This window comes from Brienomyrus brachyistius, chromosome 2, assembly GCF_023856365.1.
Source record: "Brienomyrus brachyistius isolate T26 chromosome 2, BBRACH_0.4, whole genome shotgun sequence".
In the NCBI taxonomy this organism is placed as follows: domain Eukaryota; kingdom Metazoa; phylum Chordata; class Actinopteri; order Osteoglossiformes; family Mormyridae; genus Brienomyrus; species Brienomyrus brachyistius.
The window spans coordinates 32,441,616-32,468,846 of NC_064534.1; the positions used below are offsets into that span (position 1 = coordinate 32,441,616).

The 27,231-nt window shown below is 45.3% G+C and overlaps 2 protein-coding genes across 11 annotated transcripts; one reads left to right on the forward strand and one right to left on the reverse strand.

The window, feature by feature from the left end:
• The first annotated feature begins 220 nt into the window (after window positions 1-220).
• git2a (G protein-coupled receptor kinase interacting ArfGAP 2a) lies at window positions 221-21,787 on the forward strand. Of its 10 annotated transcripts, none has more exons than XR_007382941.1 (22): window positions 221-667; window positions 6,848-6,981; window positions 7,419-7,531; window positions 7,669-7,774; window positions 7,903-7,989; window positions 8,620-8,750; window positions 8,872-8,966; window positions 9,061-9,106; window positions 9,513-9,564; window positions 10,918-10,990; window positions 11,201-11,298; window positions 11,407-11,518; window positions 11,609-11,751; window positions 11,886-12,035; window positions 13,934-14,176; window positions 15,158-15,244; window positions 17,267-17,349; window positions 17,632-17,793; window positions 18,133-18,258; window positions 18,743-18,799; window positions 19,052-19,115; window positions 20,378-20,433. XR_007382941.1 is itself a non-coding variant. In XM_048979752.1 (22 exons), exons 1-21 carry the CDS (start codon window positions 616-618, stop codon window positions 19,087-19,089), a joined length of 2,217 nt encoding a protein of 738 aa, XP_048835709.1. In that variant the 5' UTR covers window positions 221-615; the 3' UTR covers window positions 19,090-19,115; window positions 20,378-20,515. The 10 variants fall into 10 exon arrangements, 8 of the variants coding, with proteins under 8 accessions (XP_048835709.1, XP_048835764.1, XP_048835701.1 ...); XM_048979752.1 differs by having other exon boundaries at window positions 18,133-18,287; window positions 20,378-20,515; XM_048979807.1 differs by lacking the exons at window positions 15,158-15,244; window positions 18,743-18,799 and having other exon boundaries at window positions 222-667; window positions 20,378-21,787.
• LOC125710272 (trichoplein, keratin filament binding) lies at window positions 21,785-27,088 on the reverse strand. Its single transcript, XM_048979839.1, has 13 exons — window positions 26,943-27,088; window positions 26,474-26,668; window positions 26,010-26,220; window positions 25,864-25,920; window positions 25,220-25,288; window positions 24,659-24,832; window positions 24,327-24,439; window positions 24,154-24,220; window positions 23,899-24,071; window positions 23,745-23,826; window positions 23,259-23,444; window positions 22,575-22,718; window positions 21,785-21,988 (listed from the first exon to the last, which is right to left on the reverse strand). Exons 2-13 carry the CDS (start codon window positions 26,656-26,658, stop codon window positions 21,956-21,958), a joined length of 1,494 nt encoding a protein of 497 aa, XP_048835796.1. The 5' UTR covers window positions 26,659-26,668; window positions 26,943-27,088; the 3' UTR covers window positions 21,785-21,955.
• Window positions 27,089-27,231: the final 143 nt, after the last annotated feature.

A 27,231-nucleotide genomic window follows, 5' to 3' on the forward strand; every position in this document is an offset into this window, starting at 1 on the left:
CTTTCACACATATATTTTTCATTTTAGTAATTGTTGTAATTTTTCATAGCATATATTTTTAATAGCTGTCTCAGAAGTTATAATTAATAGCAGGTCCTTGCGGGAAAAACAAGATCAAAATGTCCAGTTAGCTACGTAATTTGCTTAAATTTCAGAATACCCAATAAGGGCACAGGACGGGAATTAAAGTCGTATATCGTTTGAAGAATACCGCTACAGAGGTTCTTGACCCAGGACTCTGTACAGTCCTGTCTATCAAAGGCATCGTAGAGATTTAGCGCAGCTTCCGGCTGTGGTTTCAACTTTACGTTACGTATATTCCGTAATTTCCTTTCCGGGATAAAATAGGTCTCCGCGGTAGTTGTCGTCGGTTGGAGTTTCCGTCTTGTCGCAGCTGTTGGCTTTCAGCTCGTGCAGTACAATACAAAAAGAGCGGGTGGAAAGATATATACAACTATCTGTTGCTAACTAGTATAATTTACGCTTTGCACGCTGGACTTAAATCGGGATATATTTCCACATGCCGTAGCTATCATATGACTGCATAAATAAGGCAAGTTTGTCTTCTTTAAGGAAAAAACCTTTAAAGGCCTTTTTTAGGGGGCGGGGGGAAGGATGTCGAAACGGGTCCGGAACAGCGAAGTCTGCGCCGACTGCAGCGGTCCGGGTAAGTGGCGACTTGCCGACAGCACGCTAAAAGGACCGCTTTGGCGGCTAAGCTTCCCGGGACTCCTAAGGCTCGGCCCTTCGGGAACATTTCTGTGGGGGGCACCGGCGACCCCAGCTGCGCACGGCTGTCGAGCAGCCGTCAGTTGCTCGAGGTGGGCGCTACATGCCATCGCATGCTAATTATGCTATTACTGTTAGTCTCTGACTTAGGTACTTTGCATCATAAATGTTCGCATGCGATTCAGTCGAATTAAACCATTACTACTTTAACGGATGTCATGAGGACGCCTTGGTGCCTGGGTCGGCTGTGGTCAGGAGGCGATGGGGTGTCAAGTTCTGTCAGCTCTTCGCGCGAAGTTTTTGTATTATTATTATTTTCGTGGTTTACATGTCAGCTGCGTTTTTTTACCTGCGTGTTGTGATACTAAATACATAATGAAATAAGAAATAGTTAATATAGGACACTCTAGACGGCGGTTTAAAAGGGGAAGTAAGTCATCTGTAGCAATGCAGTGGTCAGCAGTGGGAAATTTGAAGCCCTCATATTATATCTGACACTTATTTTTTATATCTTTGTAAAAGAACCCAGCAGGCGCTTGCTTTTGGCTCCTGAAGCACCGAAAGCACCGTGCACCTGTCAGATTTTATGTTCCCCGCGGACACATCTGAATTGTGTAGCAGACGCGACTTTTGGGCCCTTTTAAGCGGTTTGAAGACACGATGCAGCGTAACGCAGCTACTGTTGCTAGTGTAGTTTAATACAAATAGACTACCAGCAGATAAAAGGGAATAAAGAAACATACAGGAGCTTGCGTGAATTTCCCATAAAGCTGAGGCTAAGAACAGTGGAATTGTTGTGCCAGTCCCCACTGCTGATTGCCCCTGAGGGCGAAAATTTAGCGAGCTTCATGTTACTGTAAATCGAAAAATCGACGTGCAGGCAACGGTTTCGGTAGATTAAACTTAGTTGTCACACATGGATTTTGGTATATATTAAAATAAGTGGTTGTGCTTGTGCATATGAGCGTGGCCCCCTGTGTTCCATATATATCTGGGTTCTAAAGTGAGGCTGTGTCCTTTGTTGACACAAAGGAAAAATAACAGGATGAGCTGGGATTCTCTATTGTTTTGGCTTTAGATCCACTTTTTCTGCTGGAAGTGTGGTGTGGCCTCCCAGAGTTTGACAGACAATGGTATTGGTCCAGTTTCTTCCTGTGGTCTCCTTGGGCTCTGCCCCTTCTGCACAATATTCTTGCAGCGCTGGTGATGTACCAAGCTTGCACAGTGGTTCATAGTGGTGTGTGAACTATAAATGAAAAAGGGAAATGAAATGAAGACAAGATAGACTGGCTGTACCAGTGTGGTGCCATGTCACTGGTGATGTACAGATTGTAATGGCAGTAAAGTCAAACCATGCTCTGTGTCCTGCCTGGCCTGTATGTGTCTGAAAAAGCTGAGGATGACCTGATTCAGGGCTTAAAAAACAACAACAAAAGAACTGAAGATGGGTTTCTTGATCCAAGTACAATCCAGGGAGAGAAATCGTGGTATCCCTGTGCGATGCTGTAATGTTGGCAGGTTATGTTAATCCTCAGAGTAGTTTTATCTTTGTGCATGTGACACTTTGCAGTCCAGGAAGGGGTGGAATTAGAAGTAGCACTGTTATTTGTATTGTAGTATTTTTAACGTTATATATTCAAGAGTAGAATCTAAATAAATAGGTACTGTTTAACAATATATTGGTCTTCAGTAGTTCTGGATCACTGCCTTTATGTGAGGTTCAAAATGCAGCGCAGTAACAGGTCAGCAAGTCACTGAAACCGTTGGTGATCGATTCATGGAATGAGGAGCAAGGGCATTTGGGACTAATTTAGACCAGTAGCATACAAATGCTTCCCTATTATCCACCCTCCAGCGCAAAGCAGAGGCTAGTCTGGAGTTAGAGGTTGTGGCTCTCCTCTATAGCCTCGCTTCGTCCCTGCAGCTGTCTTGCTTTGAGCAGCTGGGGTGTAACGTACAGGAAGAGGGTGCGGGGGGGGTGAGGATCTTGTTTTTCTGTAGCTCTCGCGCTAGCAGGAAGGAAGAGTCTCAGACCTGCAAGGCAGGTGACGGGCTGCTTCAGCTGCCGCTGCTGACTCTGTAATGGGAAGCAAACGCTGGCCGTTTTGTAGCCTTTCGCAGGTGGTTGTTTCCACACCAGAGCTGCCCATGGACAGCATCGTAAATCGGACTGTGTTTAAAAATAAACCCGTATAAATTCACAGCTCACTGTTTGCATTATAGTACAACTTGAAGAATGACTCGACTTAAGTCTGTCTGTCTGCACAAAATTTTATTTTAATCTGCTTGATCTTTGTTTCTGGTATTTTTAAAATATCTAGGTGTATGCATGCATTTCTGTCTGCTGAATGAAGATGTGAATATGGATTTGTGAGATGGCTTTCCTCTCTCTTGGTTCTTTTTTCTGGTTTAAATGGTGGTGTGAGGCTGTAGCAGCCTGATGGACTTTGGGAATCCTGCTGTAGAGTGGCATGTGAAGTTCTTTATTAAGTTCATCTCCAGTGAACTTTTTCTGTCTAAAAAAACCTTCTCCAGTTTCTCTGTCTGTGTGAAATATCCTATAAATCTGTGTATGCAGCAGTCCTACGACCAACTCTGGAGAATACTTTTGCAAGGTCTTTTAGCTCTTGTGATCAGCCTAAGCCCTGTGCTTGCTAGAATCATCAGCTGCCAGCTCTAAGAACCCCGGTCATCTGTGCTGTAATCTGAACAGCTACGTCCCACCCTGCACAAATGGGAGCTCTGGCATTATGTTCCTGCTGTGTGACATCACCGTTACAAGCAGGGATGGTCCCAAGCCTTGTATGCAGTTTGTGCTCAGTGCCTCGAGAGAGAGCCTTGTGAATAAGCTTGATTGTATTGTGCTGTGAAAGCTGCCCAAAGAAGGAAATGAGGTTATGCTTCCCATCTGTATTGTTTAGTGATGGAAAAACTGAGAATTTTTAACTTGACATTTAATGGAATGTATTGATACAATGGCATGTATATAAATGCCCTAATATTTTTTGTTTGGGTTTTAAGCTGTTTTGGTGGAGTAAAAACTTGCCCTAGACTTGAGGTGTTTGTGCTGTTTTGAGTGTTTCTGAAGCTAGCAGCTATTTTGCTGGCCTAGCTTCACGTTCTAGTGTGAAGAGAGAAGTGGCAGACAGATGGGTTGTGAATATTTCTTATGAGTGTTAAGAGCACTGTCAGGAAGTGCCATAGCCTAGTGCAGTGGTTCTCAAACTCGGTCCTTGGGCCCCACTGCCCTGCTTGTTTTCCAGCTGTCTTTCAGCTTCTGATTGACTGAACACACCTGATCCAGGTAATCAGCAGTGTGTAGGGCAGGGATAGCTGGAAAACAAGCAGGGCAGTGGGTCCTGAGGACCAAGTTTGAGAACCACTGGCCTAGTGCAATAGATTAGAGTCTGGAGGTCCATTTGCTTCAATCCTCACTATATCAATTGCACTGTTTTGCGTAAGAAGGCCTGGTGCAGCAAGCATTTGCATTCAGTAACATTTCTGAATATTAGATTACAGAATCAGTTTTACACCTATTTCTCCATGTACAGTTATGTAGCATACGTTTGTTCTGGTTTATCTGGTGATATATTTTGCACGCATTAACATATTGCACAGTGTATTATACTGTGGAAGACTGAAAGCAAGAAGCATTGTTTTTCATAATAGTGCTGCCATGTCTTTGTTTTAAACGTTTCTTGTGCTTCTGAGTGAAAAGCAGAGAATCTGTGCTCGGGAATGTAGACAATAATTAAAAATAATGGAATACACTAATATAATTAGTGCTGAGCAATGGGATGATGGTATCGGTAATCAACGATATTGGACAAGTATCCCAGTGTTGGTACCTGACAATAACTAATTATCACCTTTTATCAGCAAGGTAACTCAAGAATTTGTGATTTGGTTTTCAGTCCACCCAACTAGCCTCCTTTTTGATTCAGTGTTTCACAAGCTTTGCCCATTGCAGTAATGTTTGCTGTTTTTGTAAGGGGGAAGTTCAATGTCACATTACCAACTTCTGTCTTCCACGTAGCAACCAGGAAGTCAGCTGTTCAAGTGGAACTTCTCGCTTGGGATATTGAGCTTCCCAACTTATGTGGATGGTCAAGCACTAACCAATGTTAATTCCCTTTAAAGATAGGGAAATTTGTGATGGGCTGGCCCCGCATCCTGGGTTGTTCCCTGCCTCGCGCCCGTTGCTTCCGGGATAGGCTCCAGACCCCCCGCGACCCAGTAGGGTACGCGGTTTGGAAAATGGATGGATGGATAGGGAAATTGCTGAAAGCTTTCATAGCCTAGCTACAAATCCCTTATTTGCAGCTTCTTTCAATTACGGGGAGGGAGCAGACTTCATAGGCTATAACCAAAACTTTAGATTAAAAAAAATAAAGCACAACTGACAGTTTAGATAAATTAGGCTAGGCTACTAATTCGTTTTAAAAATTGTCCATTGCAGTTTGCATGCTATCCCATAATGAGAAATAATGCAGATCCCGAAAAATATGTGACTTGTCTTGTATTTTTGTACACATTTCTTATGAGCCCTTTAAGAGGACCTGGGAGGAGATAAACTCTAGTTGTCTTCTGAGATCTTGCTAAACTATTAAACAGCAGTCTATGGAAAATAATGCATGCCATTTAATTTTGTAGATTATGTATTTTTCTACATGTTAATCCTTCCACTGTGCCCATTCAAAGTTCAAAGGTAGAATAGTTGATAAGAATGGATAACCCTGCCCAGCAGTAGCTCATGTCTTGCTCCCTATAATGTAAACGTTAGTAGATAATTGATATTGTAACGTTAGAATCATTTCTAAAAATTAACGAATTCAGATTAAAAGAATCGATATTTCAGTATTGATTCGCATATTCATAATCCATATACTTCTTCAGGTGTGAATACCAGAGAGGTATTCCAGTTCAGGTTTAAACCTTCACACCGACACCGCAGTACGTTTTTAGATGTATTTTTTGCAATTCAGTGTCCAAATGTATTTTCTTTCAACAAAAGCAATCACCTCCTTTTGGTTTTCGACACTTCAAGTGTGAACTTTAATATTTGTTTGCATACATGTGCACTTCACATTCTTCACCTGTTGCTCGATTATAGTCGCTGGTAGTGAATGGACGCAGTGCTATTAATAAATGAATAAATAATCTGAAGGTTGAATGGCGTTCATTGTCCCCTGTAGTCTAATGCTTAAAGCACCCTCTAGTGGACATGTCAGTATCATGTATTCTGCCTTTTTGTGCTGGATGGCCACAGTGCAGTTATTAATAGTAATCCAAAAGTATTGTGAAACCTAACTAAAGAACATTTTTTCCCCCTTCTATGTCCCCTTCAGGGCTCTGTATGACTTCCCCCCCCCCCCCCCCCCCCCGAGCTTGACTAAATTCCCCCCCCCACGCCCCACTTGGCAAGTTTTATCATTGGCTAATGAACTCCATGACCCATCACATTTGCAAATTCTGTTTGCATTAAAAAATTATTTAATGTAGAGCTATTGACTATTGACTGTACATGTTTCTGAATTTGGGGAGTTGGGGTTTGATAACTCGGTATTACTGTTTCTCCAGATATTTTTAAATATCAATTTTTTAAAAGATATTTCCTAGCCTTAATATAATTTCCTTCCAAAACAAAGGATTGTTTTTTAGTAACTGGAATCCATTATGCACTGACACACTACAAATGGTCTTATGTATTTCAGGGGTTTCCTGAATCTTTCCAAGAATATTGATTGTACTGGATAGTATTGTGGACTGTAATGTGTTATTGACTTAGCTTGAGAGTGAGCCAGCCTGCCTGAGTGGTTTTATACTCAGTGATGCTAAAGGAAATTACCTTCCATGCTTCTGACCGGAGGAACACTTTAACAGAAAGAAAGAGGAGATCAAAGCTAGTCCATTCTAGTCATTGATACTGCAAAAAGAATGTAAGTGTGTTTGTGGTCCAGTTTCACTGTTGGTTTATCTAATTCTTCACCTAATTTGATGTCATAGTAGGGATTTCTCTAGTTGACCTCAAAGCTGAGAGCGTTTGCACTAGGAAGGCCCTGTTTAGTTTCAGTAACATGTACCAAATGTCTGTGCTGCGTCTGTTTTCCTTGGGCAGAACCTCGCTGGGCCTCCGTGAACCGGGGCGTGCTGATATGCGACGAGTGCTGCAGCGTCCACCGGAGCCTGGGCCGCCACAGCTCGCAGGTTCGCCACCTGACACACACGCCCTGGCCGCCCACTCAGCTGCAGGTAAGCTTCTGACCTATGTTGTCCCCATCTCTTCCAGATAAAAGAGCACTACTTCTACTTCTCGGCATGTCTGTATCTTCACTGACGGTTGCATGAACATTTGTTTTGGAGGGGCTTTTTTTTAAGAAGTCTGTAGTGAGTTATGTGTAACATTGTACTGTTGATTGTATAATGAAGACCGAAAGCTTGCCTGGTGAATGGTTTTCTGAGATTGCAGTTTGTGGCACAGGATAATTAGCTTGTTTATTTAATCTGGCGTTCTTAAAGGATAGTGCTGTAATGTGATATTGCTGCAGACGTTCCTGTTGATGGTTTTATAATTGCAAACACTGCTGTCTGCCTCTGAGGTTGAAATAGCTAGTGTACATCATCCAGGACATCTTAGATAAGTCATTTTTGTGTTTTGTTTTGTTTTTTTTTTCTCTCTCTGCTCCCAGATGGTTCAGATGCTATACAACAATGGGGCAAATTCGATATGGGAGCACTCTTTGCTGGATCCAGCTTCCGTCATGAGCGGGAAGCGGAAGGCCATCCCTCAGGACAAAGTGCAGTATGTCCTCCCCCTCACCCCCGCTCGCATGCGTGTGTGACGGGCCCTGCACTTCGGCCCAATTTGTGGCGTGGCAGAAAAAGGGAAGATGTTAAGAGTGTGAAATCTTCAAATCGATCTTTTCTATCTGCCCACAGCCCAAACAAAACGGAGTTTATAAAAGCCAAATACCAAATGCTTGCGTTTGTTCATCGCATGCCGTGTCGAGATGACGACAGCTTTACAGCGAAGGACCTCAGCAAGGTGGGGGAGGAGGGCAGTGCGAGTCTTTTTCCTGTAACTTTAGTCTTTTTAAGCATAAGCTGTCAGGTTCCCAAGCCTGGAATTTGAGCTGGAAGTAAAATGCCTGTTTACGATGTTGTCATCCTCAGCAATTGCACTCGAGTGTGCGAACTGGTAATCTGGAGACGTGTCTGAGGTTACTGTCCCTGGGAGCTCAGGCCAATTTCTTCCACCCGGTAAGAGCACTGCAGAAGTCACAAGCAGACTAGTGCTGGCTTATCAATAAAAAAAAAATATATAAAAAAAACACATCTCGGAATCACAGCAGACATAAATCAATTAAATATATTTATGGGAGGCATCTTGAGTAGAGGTGCTGTGTGCTTTCTGATCCTTTAGTCTACCTTTCAGTTAAATATTTTTCCCTGTGCTTTCTGCATGTTGATATGAGTCAGTAAATTGTGCAGCTACTGACGACCTCACACTGAACATGTCTGGACTAGGCTGATTCTTCAACCTATTGTATTAGTTCTGATGGCTGAAATACAGCTGGAAAGGTCTCAAAAATAATTAATGCAAGCCATATTATAAACTTGGCAAAAAGAAATCCTTAATAGTCTTAATTGAATCTTGGATAAATGATTATCTTCAAAGAGCTGTGTGTTGAAAGTGCTGTTGTGTTAGAGGATTAACAGTAAGGAGATTATGAGAAATGATCAGTTTTGGTTTCAAAGCCCTCATTTCAGGGAGCCTGACATGGTACTTTCAGGTCCCCTTTAGCCTCTGTGTCTGTGAGTGGATGTGTAGCTGAATCAGGTGCTACAGATGTGATGTGGAGGCTCATGGCTCCCTGCCCACACCCCCAGGAAAAAGGGAACACTCCACTGCATGTGGCTGCCAAGGCAGGCCAAGTCTCCCAGGTAGAGCTGCTCACGGTTTATGGCGCTGACCCAGGGGCTCCGGACAGCAATGGCAAAACGCCAATCGACTATGCAAGGTATGTGCTTTCTGATTGGGCAGACAGCGTGCTGAAGTACTTCCTGTGAGATGAGTTTATATGCGCAGATCTGGGATGTTGGTTGTGAATGACATAACGTTTCTTAATTGTTTCGTTTCAGACAAGCAGGCCACCACGACTTGGCTGACAGGCTGGTGGAGATTCAGTATGAGCTTACAGACAGGTTGGCGTTTTACCTGTGCGGGAGGAAACCAGGTGAGCAAAGAGGGGTCACCCAGTCAAATGCTGCACTTTGTGCCTCTCTGCTCCCCAGTGGGCTGACCTGTGTTTCACCCTCCCCTTCTTTCAGATCACAAAAATGGACAGCACTTCATTATCCCCCAGATGGCCGACAGGTAAGGGCACAGGGCGTGAAGTCACGGCAGGAATCTACTTAGGGTGGCTGCTTGGCTGAGGGGTTAAGCCGACTTTAGCATGTCACCCCAGGAGGGGTCTTGAACCTTTCTGAAAGGAAATGTTGAGAATATTACTGCATATCAAGGGATTCACTGTTCTGCTAAAAATATCTGAATGTGTGACCTGTAGCAACAGATCATGTTTCTTTTGATGTGACTAAGCTTTTAGCATGCAGATGTTTGAACAGAACCTTGTATTGTGCCATCTTTGAATCCCCTTCTTCTTTTTGTTGCATTCTTTGGATGGATAAGAAATGTGTGAGTATTTGCTGGGAGTTTCATTGTGTATTTCTTGCCTTTTCTTGCTCGGTTTTCACTTGTTTTTTCTAACTATGTCTATCTGCAGCAGTCAGGATTTATCGGAATTGGCAAAAGCTGCAAAAAAAAAGCTCCAGTCTGTAAGTGACTTTTCTTTGTCATGTTTTCCGCACGATGAACACTAAGTAGGCGTGTAACGAACACTGTAACAATCGCGAATCAGTTAAAAACTGGCTTTAAACCGGCTGATGAGGAAGATGAATCGCTACTTTAGGAGTACTTCACGGTACTTTACTTAACAGAAAAACTGGTGTAATATTACATTTGATTTCATGACGTGAGTTTGACGTCAAGCTGTCATTGCATATTCACGTCGATGCTGTATGTTAGTTTTTGGTTTTGACTGAACGCGAGATGGCCAGCGAATTGCAAATTGAGGACACGCCCCCCGATTTTAAATCGCCGGTGTGGCAGCAATGTAGCTTTCGATAATCACAAACGAAAACGGCAAGAAAAGCACAGACAAGACAAACTGTGTGCAGACATTGTAAAAGACTGATAATACACAGAAATAGCACAAGGAACATGTTTCAGCATGTCCACCGGCACCACAGTGAGCTCAATTCACCACCGCCAGAGCGAAGATTATTAAAAGGGCAAACCATGCTAAAAAGCCGCATGCGCAAGCCTTACTTTATTTGGTAGCGCTTTCAATTCAGTGCACCTTCATTATGCATTCATTATGCATTTATAGAACATTCAGTGCACCTTTATTATGCATTCATAGAACATTCATAAGCAGCATGCAAGTACACTGTAACATCCTGACATCACTTAACACTTTAATATACATTAATAACAAACATTACATGATTATACAATTACAATGTTTGTTGCTATATAATGTTTGTTATTAAGGTATATTACAGCTGTTAAGGGATGATGGGATGTAAAGGTATACATTCATGATGTTTATGAATGTATTCTGAATGCTTACTGAATACATTATGATGGTGTACTGAATGTTTTATGAATGCACTATGAAAGTGCAGTTTTTGAATTTTTTTATTTACTTATTTTGATTTGGGATTTTTTTTTAAAACAGTATTTTATTTGATTTCAGTTGCACTGTTAAGAAGAGGACACGTTTTGCACAGTTTAGAAAGATAAAGGAATATTTTTGAATAAATTTTGTCTGCAGCTCATTCTGCTAAATCGTGAGAAAATCTTATCGCGAACTCTGAATCGTGAATTGAGTGTATCGTTACATCCGTAACACCAAGTGCTGTGAACTGAGAGCTATAGGGAGCTGTATGAGGTGAATGCTACAGTTTGGAAAGCGCTGTCTGCAACCTCTGTAACAATAACATGGAAAACTGTTCACAGTAGTCTTTCACTCACTTGGTATTCATTTTGTAGACAAAATGGCAACATGGTTTACTTTTACTCTTCATCAAACCCGTCATCTGCTCTCACTGTTGAACAAATTGCAGCTCAGCAATCACCTCTTTGAAGAGCTGGCGATGGACGTGTACGACGAGGTGGACAGGAGGGAGACAGACGCCGGTGAGTATGAAATGGAAGGCTTGTGCTGAGTTATGGAGAAGACTACAACCTCCTCTTTCAGAGAGCGCGATTAAAATGACAGCCGGGTAACTAAAGCCCAACGCTGTCATCTATAAGAACTCCTAGGGCAGCAATAAAGTGTATAATCAATATGTTGCAATACTGCCTGTCAAATGGGTAGCGGTGTGTGTTTGTTTTTGTTGTTTATAGTATGGCTGGCCACTCAGAACCACAGTACCCTGGTGACAGAAACAACAGTGGTGCCTTTCCTTCCTGTGAATCCAGAGTACTCGTCAACAAGAAATCAGGCAAGCCGCCCCCCGTTCCACTTCCTTAAGGAACCCAGATGATCATGTTCTGTTTATAGGGCTCCGCTATGAGACTAGATCATTAGTTTGGCCTCTTTATTTACTCAGGGACGGCAGAAACTCGCCAGGTTCAACGCGCACGAGTTTGCGACGCTTGTCATCGACATCTTGAGTGATGCCAAACGGCGGCAGCAGGGGAGCTCGGTCACCAGTCCCAAAGGTGAGGCTGAGGAGCGTGGTATGGGGCGTGGTATGGGGTGTGTCTCTCATTCTAGTGGTGCTCTTGGTGACAGTCCGTTGACCCTCATAGAAAATGTGGAGCTAATTTTGAAGAACGTGAGCAGCAGGCATGGAAGCGAAGGCCAGGACAATGATCAGCCGGACTATGACAGTGTGGCATCGGACGAGGACACGGATCCGGATGCTCCTACTGGGAAAGGAAACCGGACCAAGGTACTCCTCAATCCCCCCTCCCCCCCCAGGGGTCAATATACAGGATGCTAAAACCGGACTTCACGAGTATGAATGGGACAGACCTTTTGAGGCTGTCAGAGGAGGCTCACAGCAGAACGTCTCTGCCCTTGCAGAGCGTGGACTCGGACCTGTCGGACGGGCCCATCACGGTGCAGGAGTTCCTGGAGGTGAAGAATGCTCTGTCGGCCTCAGAGGCCAAGATTAAGCAGCTGATGAAGGTGAACAGCAGCCTGAGCGAGGAGCTGCGGCACATGCAGAAAAAGGTATCGGCAGGGAGGCAGAACCGGGCTACGCAGACCACCGGCGGCAGGGACACATAGATACAGGGCGGGCCGCACAGCGTGGCGGGCGGGGAGGGACACGGTGTGTGGACTGGGGACAGCTTTAGCTCTGCCTTCCCCTGTACCTGGGTTTATGTCTGAGATATAGGCGTCATGGCTAGTACGCAAATGAGCTTATAAAGAGTATGTCTGTACTTGGCAAAAACGAACTGCTTTCAGCTTGGTGAGGATGCAGCACATGCGTGTGCAGTGGAGCCTTTCCCTCAGTGTCACTGCCTGGCTCACACGCAGTCTAATTCACACCCTTACCATCTTCATTCTTCTAATGGGATGTTCAAGGTGGCAGTAATGCGATGACAAGCTGGCCGCCATGTGCCCCGATCTGGCCGAATTGTGTAGGTTTTTTGTTTTTTAGTTATTAAATTGTGAAAGGGTGTTGCACTCAAATTTGCATATTTTAAGTCCCAGTGTTTTTAGACTACAGTGTCACATGGCACACTTGATGTCCAAACACTTAATTTTATTAATTTTTTTTAAATGTTTGTTTGTGTCATGTTTTTTTTTCCCCAGGCTGAGGTCTTGACTTAAATATGGAAGGTTAATAATGGGTTGCGTTCTGCATATAGACTGGAGAGTGTGAAAGCAGTGGGCCGCAGCAGAGGCACTGCAGGCCGGCCGCCTTGTTCATGCCAGCCTTGTTCATTACAGAAATGTTTTGCAGACATGAATTCCTTTTTTTCTTTTTTCTTTTTTATGCTGCACAGATGACAGGACTGCATTGTTTTCAATAATGACTGTGTAATGGATGGCTTAGGAATTCCCCACAAGCAGGTGGTGTTCATGTCTAGCGTCAAAGCAGGAAGAGAGGCCTGTATTCATCTCGTGACAGGCATACGGTGAGGTCAGACAAGCAGTGAAAGCAGGGCACGTACCGGATCACCATGGGACTGTCCGCAGAGTCGTAATGCATGCGAGAGTTGCATGTTAAAGCAATAGACCAGACTATGGACTGGGATGAGATGGAAGATGCTGTTCCCAGTCAAAAGCAGAACAGGAACTGAAACTGCTGGCAACAGTAGGCTTTGAAGGATTTTTTTTAAGGTTTATTTTTACTATGTGTGTTAATTTTGATAATGGATTATCAGTGTTATTTGCAGAGTTTGAATTATCTTAATCTTTTCTGTAGCAACTAAGTATTTATCAGTGAAAAGGGCTTAAAAGCACTGACTGAATGATCATGCTGACCCTCAGATTTGGGTCTGTGAGAAGGGTGGGGGGGACGGGGACAGTCTACAGCACAGTCATCGCACCCAGCACTCCTCTGCTCTCCTTGGGGGTATAACATGCTGTGGCCCTATCCCAGCTCACCTGTCCAAAGATGACCCTCGAGCAGGTCCCGGCCACACCTTGGCTGGCTGTGCCTCTCCTGTTGGAATAGTCTGCGGGTCTGTCCCCTCTCTGACATGTGGGCCCCTCAGCCCGAACTCCTGAGAGCTTGCAAACGCTGCTCGCAGGCGCCCCCTGCTGCAGTGTCTTTCTCTGGTGCTGCCCAGCTGCTGCTCCTGGAGTACCAGGCTTGCTTGCTGCTCTCTGCTTGCTTTGATCCATGATGTTTGGTTTTTGTTTTCATGCTCAGCACAGTCAGAACTGGGGGGGGTACATGCGACGTTAGCTTTCTGCATGGGGGCTGTATGTCACTCAGTGTATTTGAATGATTCGGGGGTGTGGTGGTGCTACACAGACATACTCTAAAAATAGTTAACCCGCCACCACTTTTTTTTTTTTTTTTTTTCCTTTTTGTCTGCTTCTAAGAGCTGGGGGGGGGGGGCGCTCACTGCGACAGCGCCTCTTAGCCACGTCTTGCCAAACGTCTCTTCCAGCTTCAGTCACTGCAAAGCGAGAACACGTCTCTAAGGCGGCAGGTCACAGCCAATACGTATCAGGCCCCCCCTGGTGGTTCTGAGCAGCCCGACCCCGCAGGCCCGAAACGCTGCCCGACCGTGCGTGGCAGCCGGCCCATGTCTATGTATGAGACCGGCTCGGGTCTGAAGCCCTATCTCCCCAAGGGAGAAGCCCCCTACCCAGAAGAGAGTGTTTCCACTCCGCAGCCCCTCCCACCTCATGTAAGTAAGATCAGCCAGAAGCCTTCTCTTCTCTCTTCTCTTACTGTGGTGTTGCTCCTCTGTCTTGCTTTCTTCCTTGTCTGCAGCGCTCTCTCTTTCTGTTGCTCTTCAAGCTCTTGTTGGTTACTAAACGCTGAGCGCTGTGGCCCGGCTGTATAGTGCCTGGAGACGCAGCCAGTGCTCGGAGGGGTGCGTCACACGGATAGTCCCATCCCATAAGCCCTCTGGAGCCGGATGGGGGGTGGGGGTCCTTTTCCCATCCCTAAGCCCTGCACACCTCCACTTTCACCATAACCACCTCTGTCAGTCACCCTGTTTTGTGTTTTTTTTTTTTATATATATATATTTTCTTTTCTTTGAGTGGGCTTCGTTTAATTTGCAATCTTAAATATTGAAATGATAGGAGTCTGATCCTAATGTAACTGCGTGTGACTATCTGAGGGATTCTGAAGGTTTGTGCAGTTTGTAATTAGTATTAAATGCCTTTACAAGCATTTCCACTGCTTTTGTGCTTTATTTTTCCCCATTAAAATGCATGACATTGTGTACATTTTGATTATTCAGATGTTTTTCACTCCCCCAATTCATTTAGCGTAATTATTCTCAGATTGCACTATAGGTAGAATCAGGCTTTGGAGGCTTTCTCCAGAACATTCCACATTGGTTACTTTACCGCTCCTCATTGGCTTACAGTAGGTGGTGATTGCGAGCACACAGTAATGCCACCTGCAGTGAGCTTGAAAGCCTCATTTCTCCTATCTCCTTATTCATATACATTTAATGTGCTTTCCTGCAGTGTATTTTTGTTTTGTTTTTTCCCTGTTTTGTGTTATTTTTGTGTATACCATGTTATTTGGGTTGTACATGGTGTTCCCTGCTATCCGGGGATCCTGATTTAATGCTTAGGGGGCATCATATATGGTGTAGTTCCCCTTCCTGGGTTACCATTTTTCATGCATTTTGGTTTGAACCACTTTCCAGATCGGGAGGGGTGCTTTTGTCACCTCCTCATCCCTCCCCTCGTTTCCCTCCACCCTCTTCTGGTCACGGGACGAGACCACACAAAGGGTTAAGTACCTCCTCAACTGGCCTCTTCCTCACAGGAAGCTGCTCCTTTTCTTCATCATTCCTCCCTCCCTGTTCTTGTTTTCCAACTGCTGCATGAGCATCTCTCCATCACTCCCTCTCACCCCATCACGCACACCCCCGCATCATGGCACGGGCTGAGGGCTTCCTGACTTACCTCGCAGAGAGAAGGTCTAACACTCACTGTGCTGTTCAGTACCCCAAGTGTAACGTCTCTGGCGAAGCTGTCCTTGATGGCTGTTTGGTAACCAAAAAACAAAAGCAGTTCAGTTTTGTTTCTGAAATGTGATGTTGCACTTGTTTTAATAGGAGCAAATTGAATGAGTTCAGAGACTTTTATTTTGAATCTTATTTATGAACGTAAGTGTTGGACAAAAATTGCAAACGATTGTACGTTATGTAGAACCCACACTTTTTTGCCCACTGTCTAATACACGCTGATATTTAGCTGCCTTTACAGTATTTAAAGACGCTGATGGTTCTCCATGCAGAGTGATTTATTTATTTATTTTAATTCCTCATCTGCATGCACAAGTGTCACAAGTGTTTCAAAGGCTCAGAACCATTTCCCAAGCTGTGATTCTGATTTTGCATTTAATTTTGAGGTAACAAGGTTTTGTTTACATTTTTTTTTTTTTTTTTTTGCATGGAAATGTATGAGAATTTTATATATACTTTTTTTTCCCTTCATTTTGGTTTCACTTTCTGAATGGTGTAAACACTTTGGCCGGGGGTGACCAGGCAGACTCTCGTCAGCATGCTGGGTTCGCTGGCTGTGCCACGCTGCTGGCTGTGAGCTGGGGTGTGTGGAGCATGTTGACGGAGCACCCTAGAGCAGTGTGCTCGTGGGGTTATCTGGGACCCGGCACACGGCCCCACCTGCGTTTAGCGCACACAGCAACTGGTAGGCCTGCAGATGAGAAGAGGAGTGTGTGGGTGTTTTGAGCCTGGTGGACGGGTATGTATGTGTGGCTGGACTCTCCCTGTCTCTGTCCCTTCAGGCAGGAGCCTTAGCGCTGGTAGCCATGGGTTAGCACTCAGCACAAAGCAGCAGAGTGCTGTTTTGTCCTCGGATTGCTATTGAATTTCAGCAAAGCTGCTTCAAAACTTTGACTCGGTAGTGACATTCAAAACTTAACTTCTGTTATTAAACTGATGGACATGAATTGTAACTACGAATCTCAGAACATTTCTTAACTAGTGTTGAATAAAATGGGTCAGTGTTTTGGAGTTACTTCCAGGTGTTGCTTTGCTTGGTGTATGTTTATAACAGGGCTTTGGATGGGAGCTGAGTTTTTTTTATTTATTTTTTTGTCCAACTGGATGTATCGCAGTGATGTGATCCAGCAGTGTGTGTGGATTTCAGGAAAATGTATCGTCTGTCTCGTGTCTGCTTTATGCAATATGGAAATCAGGGGTCCTTATTATAGTGTCAGTTGCATTTAAAAACAGGCATAATTTGCTAGGGTTGAAAACCAATTCGACAAACGGCGCTTGGTATTTCAGGAGTGTTAAGTGGCAAATGCTATTCAACGAAAAACAAAAATAAACCCTTTGATCCTGGATAACTTTAACTAACCCTGGCATTTAAAATCATAACTGCTTTTCCATAATGACATCAAGTTCATGTTTGCCTGTTGCTTTTTTGTTTGCTTGTTTCATGCAAAGTTTTTGATGCATTTATCTCTTGCGTTCTGTTTTTGTCACCCACAACAAATTCTTTTTGCCATGTTTAGATCTTGATTTGTTTAAATATAAAAAGATGACATCCAAAATAAGTTCTGGAATGGGAAGTGCTCTGTAAGGTGGACCTGCAGACTCCTTTTGCTGAAGTCTGTACCTGTTGATTGTTCACACAGCTCTGTTAAGGATCCACCTGTGTTAGAACGCAGCACTTTGCATGGAAACAGCTAAGCGAGCCTGTTGCTGTGGGCTTCCGCCAGCTGCACGCTCACTCTGGGGACGTGTCGCTGCCTGTTACCGTGTCTTCTCATGTGCTCTTAGACCTCCGCGCTGGAGAAGCAGAGCAGCGTGCCGGACAGTGACTATGACAACACCGGCAACAATGTGGAACCAGACGATTTAGGGTAGGCATGTCTCCGCGGCTGTGACCCCCATGTAGTAGTGTTCTGTCCTTGAGCTGACATCTTCCTGCCTTGCCTCGTCAGTCTGTCTTTTATGGAATCTAATTTCTGTGGCATTTGGATATCACCCCTGCTCATGCAGGTCATTTGTTGGTTTTGTACAAAACAGCACATGAGTGAATTGGTCTACTGGAATTGCAATAGAAGGATGTCGTTGATATCGGGGAGCCCTCTCTGCTTCGGTTTGCCGGTTGTGATGAGTTTGTGGACCACGGTTCCCCACAGAGTCATTCGGAGAGGCAAGTTAAGGAGCGCCGAGCCGGACGACGAGCAGGTGGAGCCGGACCCCACCCTGCCCAGCACCGAAGACGTCATCCGCAAGACGGAGCAGATCACAAAGAACATCCAGGAGCTGCTGCGGGCCGCCCAGGAGAACAAGCACGAGAGGTGAGGGGGGGGGAGTGGAGGGAATGAGTTGGTGCTGTGCACCTCTCTACGCACTGTCCCGGTGACTGCAGTGCCCAGGCCCACATAAGCTACACGGCTCCATCTTCCCCTTTTCTCGTGCCTCTTGCTTTTGACTTCATTGCTTTAATTTTCTCTTTTTTCTGTGGTGTAACTATATTGCTTCCTTTCTTGGCATACTCTTTTTCTGTTTGACTCGAGTACATCCCCTGTCCCCCCCCGCCTCTTCCTTGTCCCGTCCCCCTACCACCCACCCATCCTTGTGATGTGGTTGTCTGAGGTGACGTGTCTCTGGTTCCTGTCCTCCACGACCCCGAGCAGACCGTTTGAGCGTGAGAGCGAGGGCCCCCGTCGTCTCAGGCACAGCCTGGGCTGCTTCGGCACCCTGGTGCCCTGGGTCGAGAAGGACCCCCCCCTGGGCCCCCAGCGGCCTGATCCAGCCTCCTGGTACTCTGGCCTCTGCCCCTGCCTCCCAGGCACAGTGTCTCCCTCCCTCTGTTTTCTCTCGGTCCCTCGTGTGACATTCCATTCCCTGGTTTAAGTGTATTTCCTGCATCTAAATAATGTTTACTTATCGAGTGATAATTGCAAGCAGTGCAGTGGGCATGAACTTTATAACCCAAGTTTTGCCAGTTCAAGTCCCAGGAGGTGCCCTGCTGTTAATCTGGTCCATTTATCCACTCCAGTATAATATCCAGCTGTATAACTGGGTGAACATGGAGTCTCATTGGAGGAAAGCGTCAGCCTAAGCGGCTGAAAGTGATTGTAAAAAGGTGCATATTAACATAAGCAGGTCCCTTCCACTGTCCTCCCTGCATGACTACTGGCTTCATCTAATGCCCTGATCCATCTCCCCCTTTAATTAATCCTTCATCAAGTGTCCTAATTTACTTTCATTTTATGTTCTTTTTTTTTAATGCAAACCTATCAGTTCAAAGCATCCCACCTGTGTATCACAGAGCAAAGCCAAGGGGGTGTGACCTCTCAGGTATTTCCTGTCAGCTGCTCAGTATGTCAGTGTGTGTAGTATAGATTTGAGAAGCCCTCTCGGTCCTCCATGGTATTCTTGCTCCATTCCTGCATTATACCTGCACTCCGTTCTAACCGTTTTGTTGTTTGGGTAGGAAATGTGTACTTGGTTTGCTGCTGCAGGTTTTGAGTTTGCCCACTAACCTCGGAGCGGACGTCTGTGCCCGTTGCTGTCTCGTAACCCTGCTGCTCTCCACTGTCCTCCCTGCAGCTTCATACCGTGCTCAGAAAGAATACATGTGGCTGTAACGGAAATGGCTGCCCTCTTCCCCAAGGTAGGCGGGTCACGGTGGACGCCCATCCTTTCTGTGTCTAGAAATGCTTTCAGCAAATCCTCTGGGGACAATGTTGTTGCCTCACCTCCTAGGTTGGTGGTTTGAGTCGCACCTGCAGTCTGCGTGTCTGGGGGGCGCACGTCCTCCCTGTTCTGTGGGTTTCCGCTGAGTACTCTGCCACCTCTAAATTATCTATGGTGTGACTGTGCTGTATAATGGGCTGACCTCTCATCCAGGGTGTACTCTTTGCTGCCTGGATGTACAGTCAGATGGATATAGAATAGCGCCTCTCTGACCAAAAAAAATGTCAAATTGCAATCATGCATGGTAAAACATTAGTCAGTAGTAAAGCATCATGTTGGAATTCCTGAGAGGTGTCAATGCATTTGTGCTTAATTCGTTTTATTCCAATTCAGCCACAACGGGATTAGTGAAAGGAACGCAGTCTTTAAACCTTGTTGTAGAAAATTTATCAGTTAAATTGAGCAGTTTTCAGCTTTTCATTGTGTTGGGTCAAGCTTTGTTCATGCAAGTGTCCCCAGTGAGAGCATAGGTACAGTAAACCATCTGATTGCGAACATAATTCGTTCCGGAAACGTGCTCGTAATCCAAAGCACTCGTATATCAAAGTGAATTTTCCCTTTAGAAATAAAGGAACTTGGATGATTCGTTCCACAACCAAAAATATTCATCTAAAAATGATTACAAAATATTAATTAAAAATACATAAAACAAATTTTGCACTTTACCTTTGAAAAGAATCGTGGATGGTGAGGGAGACAAGAGAGAAGAGGAGGGTTATTTTACAGGACGACTTTATAACGGAATCACTGCTATCTGTTCACTGGAATCATTCTTTTTGTGTGACTAACAAGGAATCTATACAATGACAGCCTTTTCGATTTTGTGGAAATGTGGACATTGCATTGTCGTTAAAGATTCATTGCTCGCACTGCTACACCCCTATTTGGGTGGTGCTTTTCTACTAAATTTTGACTATATGAGGCCTGCCTACTGAGACCGAGAATGGGAAACTATTATCCACAATCTCGCAGCGAGAGAAGAACCATCGGCTCAGTTGTGATCACGTGATGCTCAGCGGACAAAGCATATACATAATACTCGTAATGCAAGACCTCGCTCGTTTATCAAGTTAAAACTTTTTAAGAATTTTTGCTCGACTGGCAAAACACTCGCAAACCAAGTTACTTGCAATCTGAGGTTTGACTATTTATTTTGTCCCCCTTCCCACACCCCTACAGAGGCCACGCTCGGAGACGGTGCGCAGCTCCCTGCGCCTGCTCACCTCCAGCGCCTTCCGACTGCAGTGTGAGTGCAAGGCGGCAGCGGTGCCGGAGGGGGGGACGATGCCCGACACACAGCTGGTCACCCAGCAGGTCATCCAGTGCGCCTATGACATCGCGAAGGCTGCCAAGCAGCTGGTCACTATCACCACCAAAGAGAACAGCATCTGAGCTCTGCCTCTCAGCTTTCCCTTTACTATTTAACAATTGGAGCCATTAACTTTTGTGTTTTTTTTTTTCTTTCCTATCAGTATTAATATTTGCATGTTTTTTTTTTTTTAATTTAAAGAACAAAGATCAAGGTTCCCAGCTACTATAAACAAACACCAGATCCTGTTTTACGCTGGTTTGAAGTGGTAGGTGGAGTTCAGTGTTGTCAGGAATTGTAGAGATGCAGTGTTACTTTTATTTTGATACAATGCATTACAGGTTGCGACAGCAAACCACCACTGTGGATTACATATTCAGTAGCGTTTCTTTACAAAGACCGGAATAGCAGCTACCATTTCCTCCCTCCCCCCGCTCTCCCTGTCTGGTTTTGCACTGGTACATGTGCATTTAATGTGGTTTCTTTCTAGGTAAACTGTGTCATTTTAACAGCTCAAACAGCACATTGTGCCACAGCAGAGAATCATCAGAACTTTTAAGGAAACCATAGCTCAGCGATTTACATACATTGGCTCGAATACCTCACCTGTTGCGTGTAAATGATCCCCTGCTTACACAAAACATTAAAAAGCAGACCTCATTCTGGTCAGTGTTCATTCGTCCAGATCAGTCCAACCGATAGATGAGGTGCTCAGTAAAACTGGGAGACTAACTTAACATTCTGAGCCTCAGACTCTGATATTCAGCTTTTTAAATGTCAGCGTTCACTCTTGCTTCTCTCATTCCAAAATACTTCGCTTGTGCAGCAGGATGTTAGTCTTCTAACAGAATATCCACCAGCGATGGGATGGACGTTTGTGCGTTAATCCTCCGTGCCGTATGTTGTGTGTTGTCCCTCAAGCTGCTGGTAACTTGTGCATCTAAAGCCGTGCGATTGTAGCGTTTTCCTCTACCAGAGAATCCATCTTTCTGTGTTTCACACCTTAGTGTTATACTTGAAACCCGCAATCCAGGAAGTGTCTGCCTGCCCGCCCCCATGCTTGGGGGTGGGTCCTGCACACAGGTGTGTTAGTCGTGTAGTGCTCACGGCTGTGGTGGGAAACTTGCCTTTTATTTTTTAATAAACTATTTATAACCTTAACCTCAGACATTTTGTTTTTGACCTTTTACTGTACAAATGTGTTGTAAAGTTCTTCCCTGTACTATATTTGTCTGAAGTGTACTGTAAACCAGGCTTCAAATTAAACATCTATGAGACAATTTTTATTTTTTTATTGTGGAGTCACTTGTCTATGAAAGAAGCCATGTTTCAAATTTTAATTTAATTACATTTTGCAGCTTTAAAAAAACCTAGATACAGAATAATTCAGGGTTCAGTTTGCTTAAATTTTGAAATCTATGACCTCATGTCTTTGCTCCATGGCTTCCTCAGGTCCAGGCTGATCTGGGCCGGCTGTGAATCTGAAGGAAGGAGATAATCAGAGTGACTTGTAGTTTCTGGATAACGGATAGTAAAGCATGTCAAGGGGACACTAAGCACAAAGGTGCTGCTTGCTGTGCAGTTTTCAGTACACATCTGCTTGTCTGGATAAAGGGCTAACGGCTATGTCTTGGAGCACAGTGGGCATCACACCTTTTAGCTACCTGGCACGTTGGCAGCAGAGTTTGCACTGTGATACTGAACTCACTGTCTTCATTACTTACAGCTGCTTAAAGCCAAAGGCACCATTTAGAGCTGTTACATATTAACACAGGACTAACAAATCCCAGCTTGCAATTTTTGTCCATGCCAAAAAAGAAAGACTGGGTGGAACTTTTACAGCATCCCACCACTAGCCAATCGGACGGAGCAAGAGGCTAAAATTACATGCCTCCACAAGAACCATAGCAGAGTGTTACTGTCTGATGTTCATTTTAGTATTTTTCTGCCTGAACATGACCCAAGACTCCTCCAAGCTGATGGTTAACTTACAACGGCAGACATAAGGTGTGAGCACTGCCTCAGAGCAGAGATGGAGGTTTGTGGTCCTGAGCAAACCACGTGTACCTTCTCCTGAAAGCCTCGCTGGGATGTCCTGTCCAATTCCAGCTGAAGCTCCTCATCCTGCCACCTCTGAGCCGCCGCCTCCTCTTCCTCCTCCTGCTCCTCCCTTTGCTGAACGTCCCTCAGCTCCTTATGCTGTTGTGCCACCTACAGGACAGACAGTCCAATCCATCCTCTGTATGTCTTGTGTGTGTCTAACACACCGAGCAGAAGTTAACCTGAACCCGACACTATTTACAACTGTCCGAAGCTGAGATGTCGATCACAATATAAGACTGATATGAACTGATATCGTATCATACCAAAATGTCACACATTAAAACAAAATGTATTTGATAAAAGTGATCAAAGGGATGGAGAGCACTTCCTATTGACTAAATAATTTGTATTTTTATAACATCAAAGTCTGTGTAGACACACTGGCTACCATAGATACAGTGGGTCATTACATTCATACTGAGGTGAATCAGTTACAGTTTGTTACATCAATGAATCCTACTAAACCAGCTAGCTACACTTTTGTTTCTTGGATCCCATTTGTCAAATATTTTAATCATAAAACCCAAAAACATGTAAATGGACTCTGCAGAGATCAAAAGGAACTCGAATCAAAACACACTCAAAAACATGTCTTTGTCTGGACAATAGTGTAAAGGAACAGCACCCCCAAGTGGTGGTGCCCAGTACCTGAGTGTTGATCTCCCTCATGCGTGCCGTCTTCTGCGCCTCTTCCTGCTCCCGTTCCTGTCGTCTTGCCTGCTTCTCTTTCTCCAGCTGCTCAATCAGCTCCTCACGCCTCCGGAGGGACTCTTCCTGAGCCCACCTGTTCTCCAGCATTTTCTGGTGCAGCTGCTGGCGCCGACCAGCCAGTACCTGCCATGAGTAGAAAGCCCCCGACCCAGTGAGTTTCCCCAGTTAGCAGCAGGTCATTGATCTACCTTGACCCGGTACTTGTGACCATGATCTGGGGCGCATGCAGCTTTTCCCAGTTTTAGTGTCTTTCAGAAATAGTGCACACACATTATCCCTGAGAAGCATACAAGACAGGTCGTTATGTCTTCACCAAATATTAAGCCTACATTAAGTGATCTTTTTACTAAGGTGGGACAGGACACACGTATCAGGTTTAGGAGGACTTTCCCACAAAGACAAACAACCAGACATCATCCTCACCTCCTGCATGAGCCGCTCCCTGGCCCTCCGTTCCTTCTCCCACTCCGCCTCGCGCATTGCCCACACTCTCTGGGCCTCCTCTCTGTAAACAACATCATCATCGCAGTGGATGCAACGGTCCAGGTGACCCCCACTCCCTCTGAACCCCACAAACCTGTGGAGGATGTCAAACTCCGCTTCCCTCTCCCGCTCCAGCTGGAGCTGCTCCTCTAGCACCTCCTGCATCCAGGCAGCGTCAGCCGCGGCCCGCTCTCGCCGCGCGCTGGCCAGTCTCCTGTCCTCCTCCTCGCCCTCCAGCAGAGTCGCCAGGATGCGCCGGTCATCCTCCTGCCGTAGAAAACGTGGTGGTCATGACAGGAGCGGTGATAGTGTGTGTCACATGATTGGTCACGTGACAGCATGGACTCACCAACTCTTCCTGCACCTGCTGGGCTCGTTTCTTCAGCTGAGCTCGGTACTGTCTGCTCAGGAAGTACCTGGCAAGATCATAATTTTGAAATTAACGCCCCATCTGACAGATCTAACATCATAACCGCTCACTTCCCACACAGCTCCTGCACATAGCATTAAAATCCTCTGTACCTTAGCTCGTATTTCCTTCTGCTCTCCTCCTGTTTCTTCCGCTCTTCCTCTAGCCTTTCCACCTCCCAGCGCTGAGAGAGCAAACCCTCCTGTTCCTTCTTCAGCCGGTTAGCCTGGGGCACAGTGTTATTAGTCATCTGACTTGTACACAACAGCAGCGATGGGAGGAATGAGGCTGCCAGGCTGATGGTTGGAAGAACTTCTGTGCACTGCTAATCACTGACAGACGAAAGCTATTTCTTTTTGGTTACATTATCGTCTTCTAATGTTACAGTGTTAAGCCTGTTACTAGTCCCTCGTCTTTGGGTGTCAAACCCAAACTAATGGCTCACTTCTTCCTCCCGCAGTTTGAGCTCCTTCATTTGCTGCTGGAGTTCCTCAGCTTGCTGTCTGGCCTCTGCCTTCCTCCTCTCTTCCTCCTCCCTCATCCTCTCTAGCGCCTCCTGCTGATTCCGCTCGCGCTCGTTCTCAAAGCGCAACTCCTCTTCCCGTGATGCCTCTTCCCGCTGCGGGTTAACAAGAAAAGGGGTCAGGAAGGAGTGTCACAAAACCCAGTGGCATCACCAGATCTTTCAGGAAGACAGCCTCACTGCAGTATCATCTCCTCCAACATGTAGTATATGCACCTACTCTTAAAACATTTAACAACATTTATTGCAGGGGCACATTAATTAATCACATTTATTTGGTAAATGCTATTGTCCAAAGCAGGAAGCACTTCAGAGAGCAGCATCAGCCAGTCATTGGAGCAACTGGGGTGAAGAGAATTGCTCAAATGCCCCAACAGTGACACCACACTGCCAGTGATGGGCTTTGAAGCGACGACCTCCCAGTCACAGCCATAGAGCTGCATCCCACAGAGCTACCACATGACATGAAAAAATGGTTCATACCTTCTTTTTCTCAGACTGCTGTACTTTCCACTGGCTCACAACGTGATCTTGGTGCAAAGCCGACTCCATCTGCAGAAGGGGAATCAGAAATGTTTTTCGCCATTCAGAAACACTTATAAAATAGCACCAAATGGAAACTCAATCCTTTGTGGTTACACAAAGAGCGAGTTTCTCAATACGTGTACTTGTACTCGTGTACCCGTTTCCCCTTATGTTCCATTGTCGAAAACCAGTTCCAGTATTCAAGGCGACAGGTACAGAGGATGGTAAAAAAAAACAAACAAAAACACTTGTTCCTGCCATGCTCCAAACATCAAACAAACATTGGTTACATTCTCACCAAACCAGATGAATCTCTTGATTTACTGCACCCCCAAGTGTGTTGTTAGGAGGCAAGTTGCCAAGATCACAAGTACGATCTTTGCATTCTTGGTATTGAGAAACATCTATAGATTCACTAAACTTCCCCTGAATGGACGACTTGTTGATTTCTGCAATTTCTAGATCTCCCCACAAACCTCCTTTAGCTGTCTGGTTTAGGGCTTCACTCACTGAGCTAATGGAAAAACCCTAGAAGGTTTACAGCATGTTACAATCTGGGAGACGGGTTATTCCTGGCTGCCGCGAGGTACACTTTCACCAACCTTTTGCAGCTCTGGGTTGTTGCGTTTCCAGTGCTCCTGCAGTAGTTTCTGGGCCAGCTGCAAGGGGGACACAAGCAGTGACATGTGGTCACCCTCAACCCTGGACTCCAGCTGCCAATGTTTTTGAGGGGTGTCCAGGTGCCCACCATCCTCTGCCGCTCTTCCCTGGCTGAGCGGAGCTCCTCCGTCCTCCACAGCAGCTGCCTGGCCTGCACTGCGCGGTCAGGAACCAACGCCCGCAGTTCGGCCTCCAGTTGGTCCCGCTCGTTCTGCAGCAGTGCGCACAGCCTTTCCCGCCGCTGCTCCAGGCTGCGTGTCTTTTCCTGTTTTAGACTGTCCTGCTGATACGCCGCCATGCTGACAGTCAGCAGGTACAGCAAGAGTTCATGAGGAGGACTTCAATCTTATTTTTGGGAACTACTGTTGGACCCCTCGAGAAGATATTTAATGTCCTTTGTGTAATTTATTTGCTCACAAATGGCATTTTATTACTAATATAAAGATAACAATGGTAATAATAACCATAAACTTGATCAGACTGAGCATCAGTAATAGATAAATGAGGAAGTCCACCGAATTCGCCATTGCTTCTTCCGATCAGGTAAATTACCTCTGCTGGAAAGACTGCCGGGAACTCCACTGTGCCTGCTTGCAGCTAAGGACGTCTTGCTGTCTGAAGTACTGCGAATGGGTCTCCCACTGGCGTCGCATTCGCTCCTCGCGATCCCGCTGCCGAAGCATCTGCTGCTCCAGGCTCCGGCTCGCCCAGCGTTTGGAGAGCGTCGGCAGAGCCATTGGCTCGCAGCTAAAAGACACACCAAGTCGCGGGACATTAAAACGGGGAATACCTTTCGCTGCTTGCTGTTTTTCTTATTGTTGCACAGAACATCGTTTGACCTGAAAGCTGCAACCCGAGCAACAAATTGTATTGAAGTGAATGACCGTGTTTATCATCTGACGCCATTGCCTGATATTGATATGTTTGGGTAGCTAGGCAGTAGAAATGATTAAACGAGTTTTGGATTTATGTGCATATTTATTATGGTTTTATAATGCCTTAAGAATGAGGTTTTTCTTACTCCTCAGTAAAACAGCAGCGATTTCGGCGTTGCTTGCTGCAAAGCTCTGATTGTCTTCTCGTCCGTGTTTTCAAATTTCCGTTGAAATCAAGGGGAGTTTTCTGCAGAAGCCACTTCCTGTTTCTCTTGGTAACCCTTTTATTTCCTGGTAACCCGACGGCAGACCGCGAGGGACTTAAAGTCCGGAAGGCGAATTAAAGCCGCAACTTAATGATTCCTAATAGCGTATGTCATGTCACATAGCAGATACGCACAAAAAGCGGATGGATAGATATATTTATTTAAAATG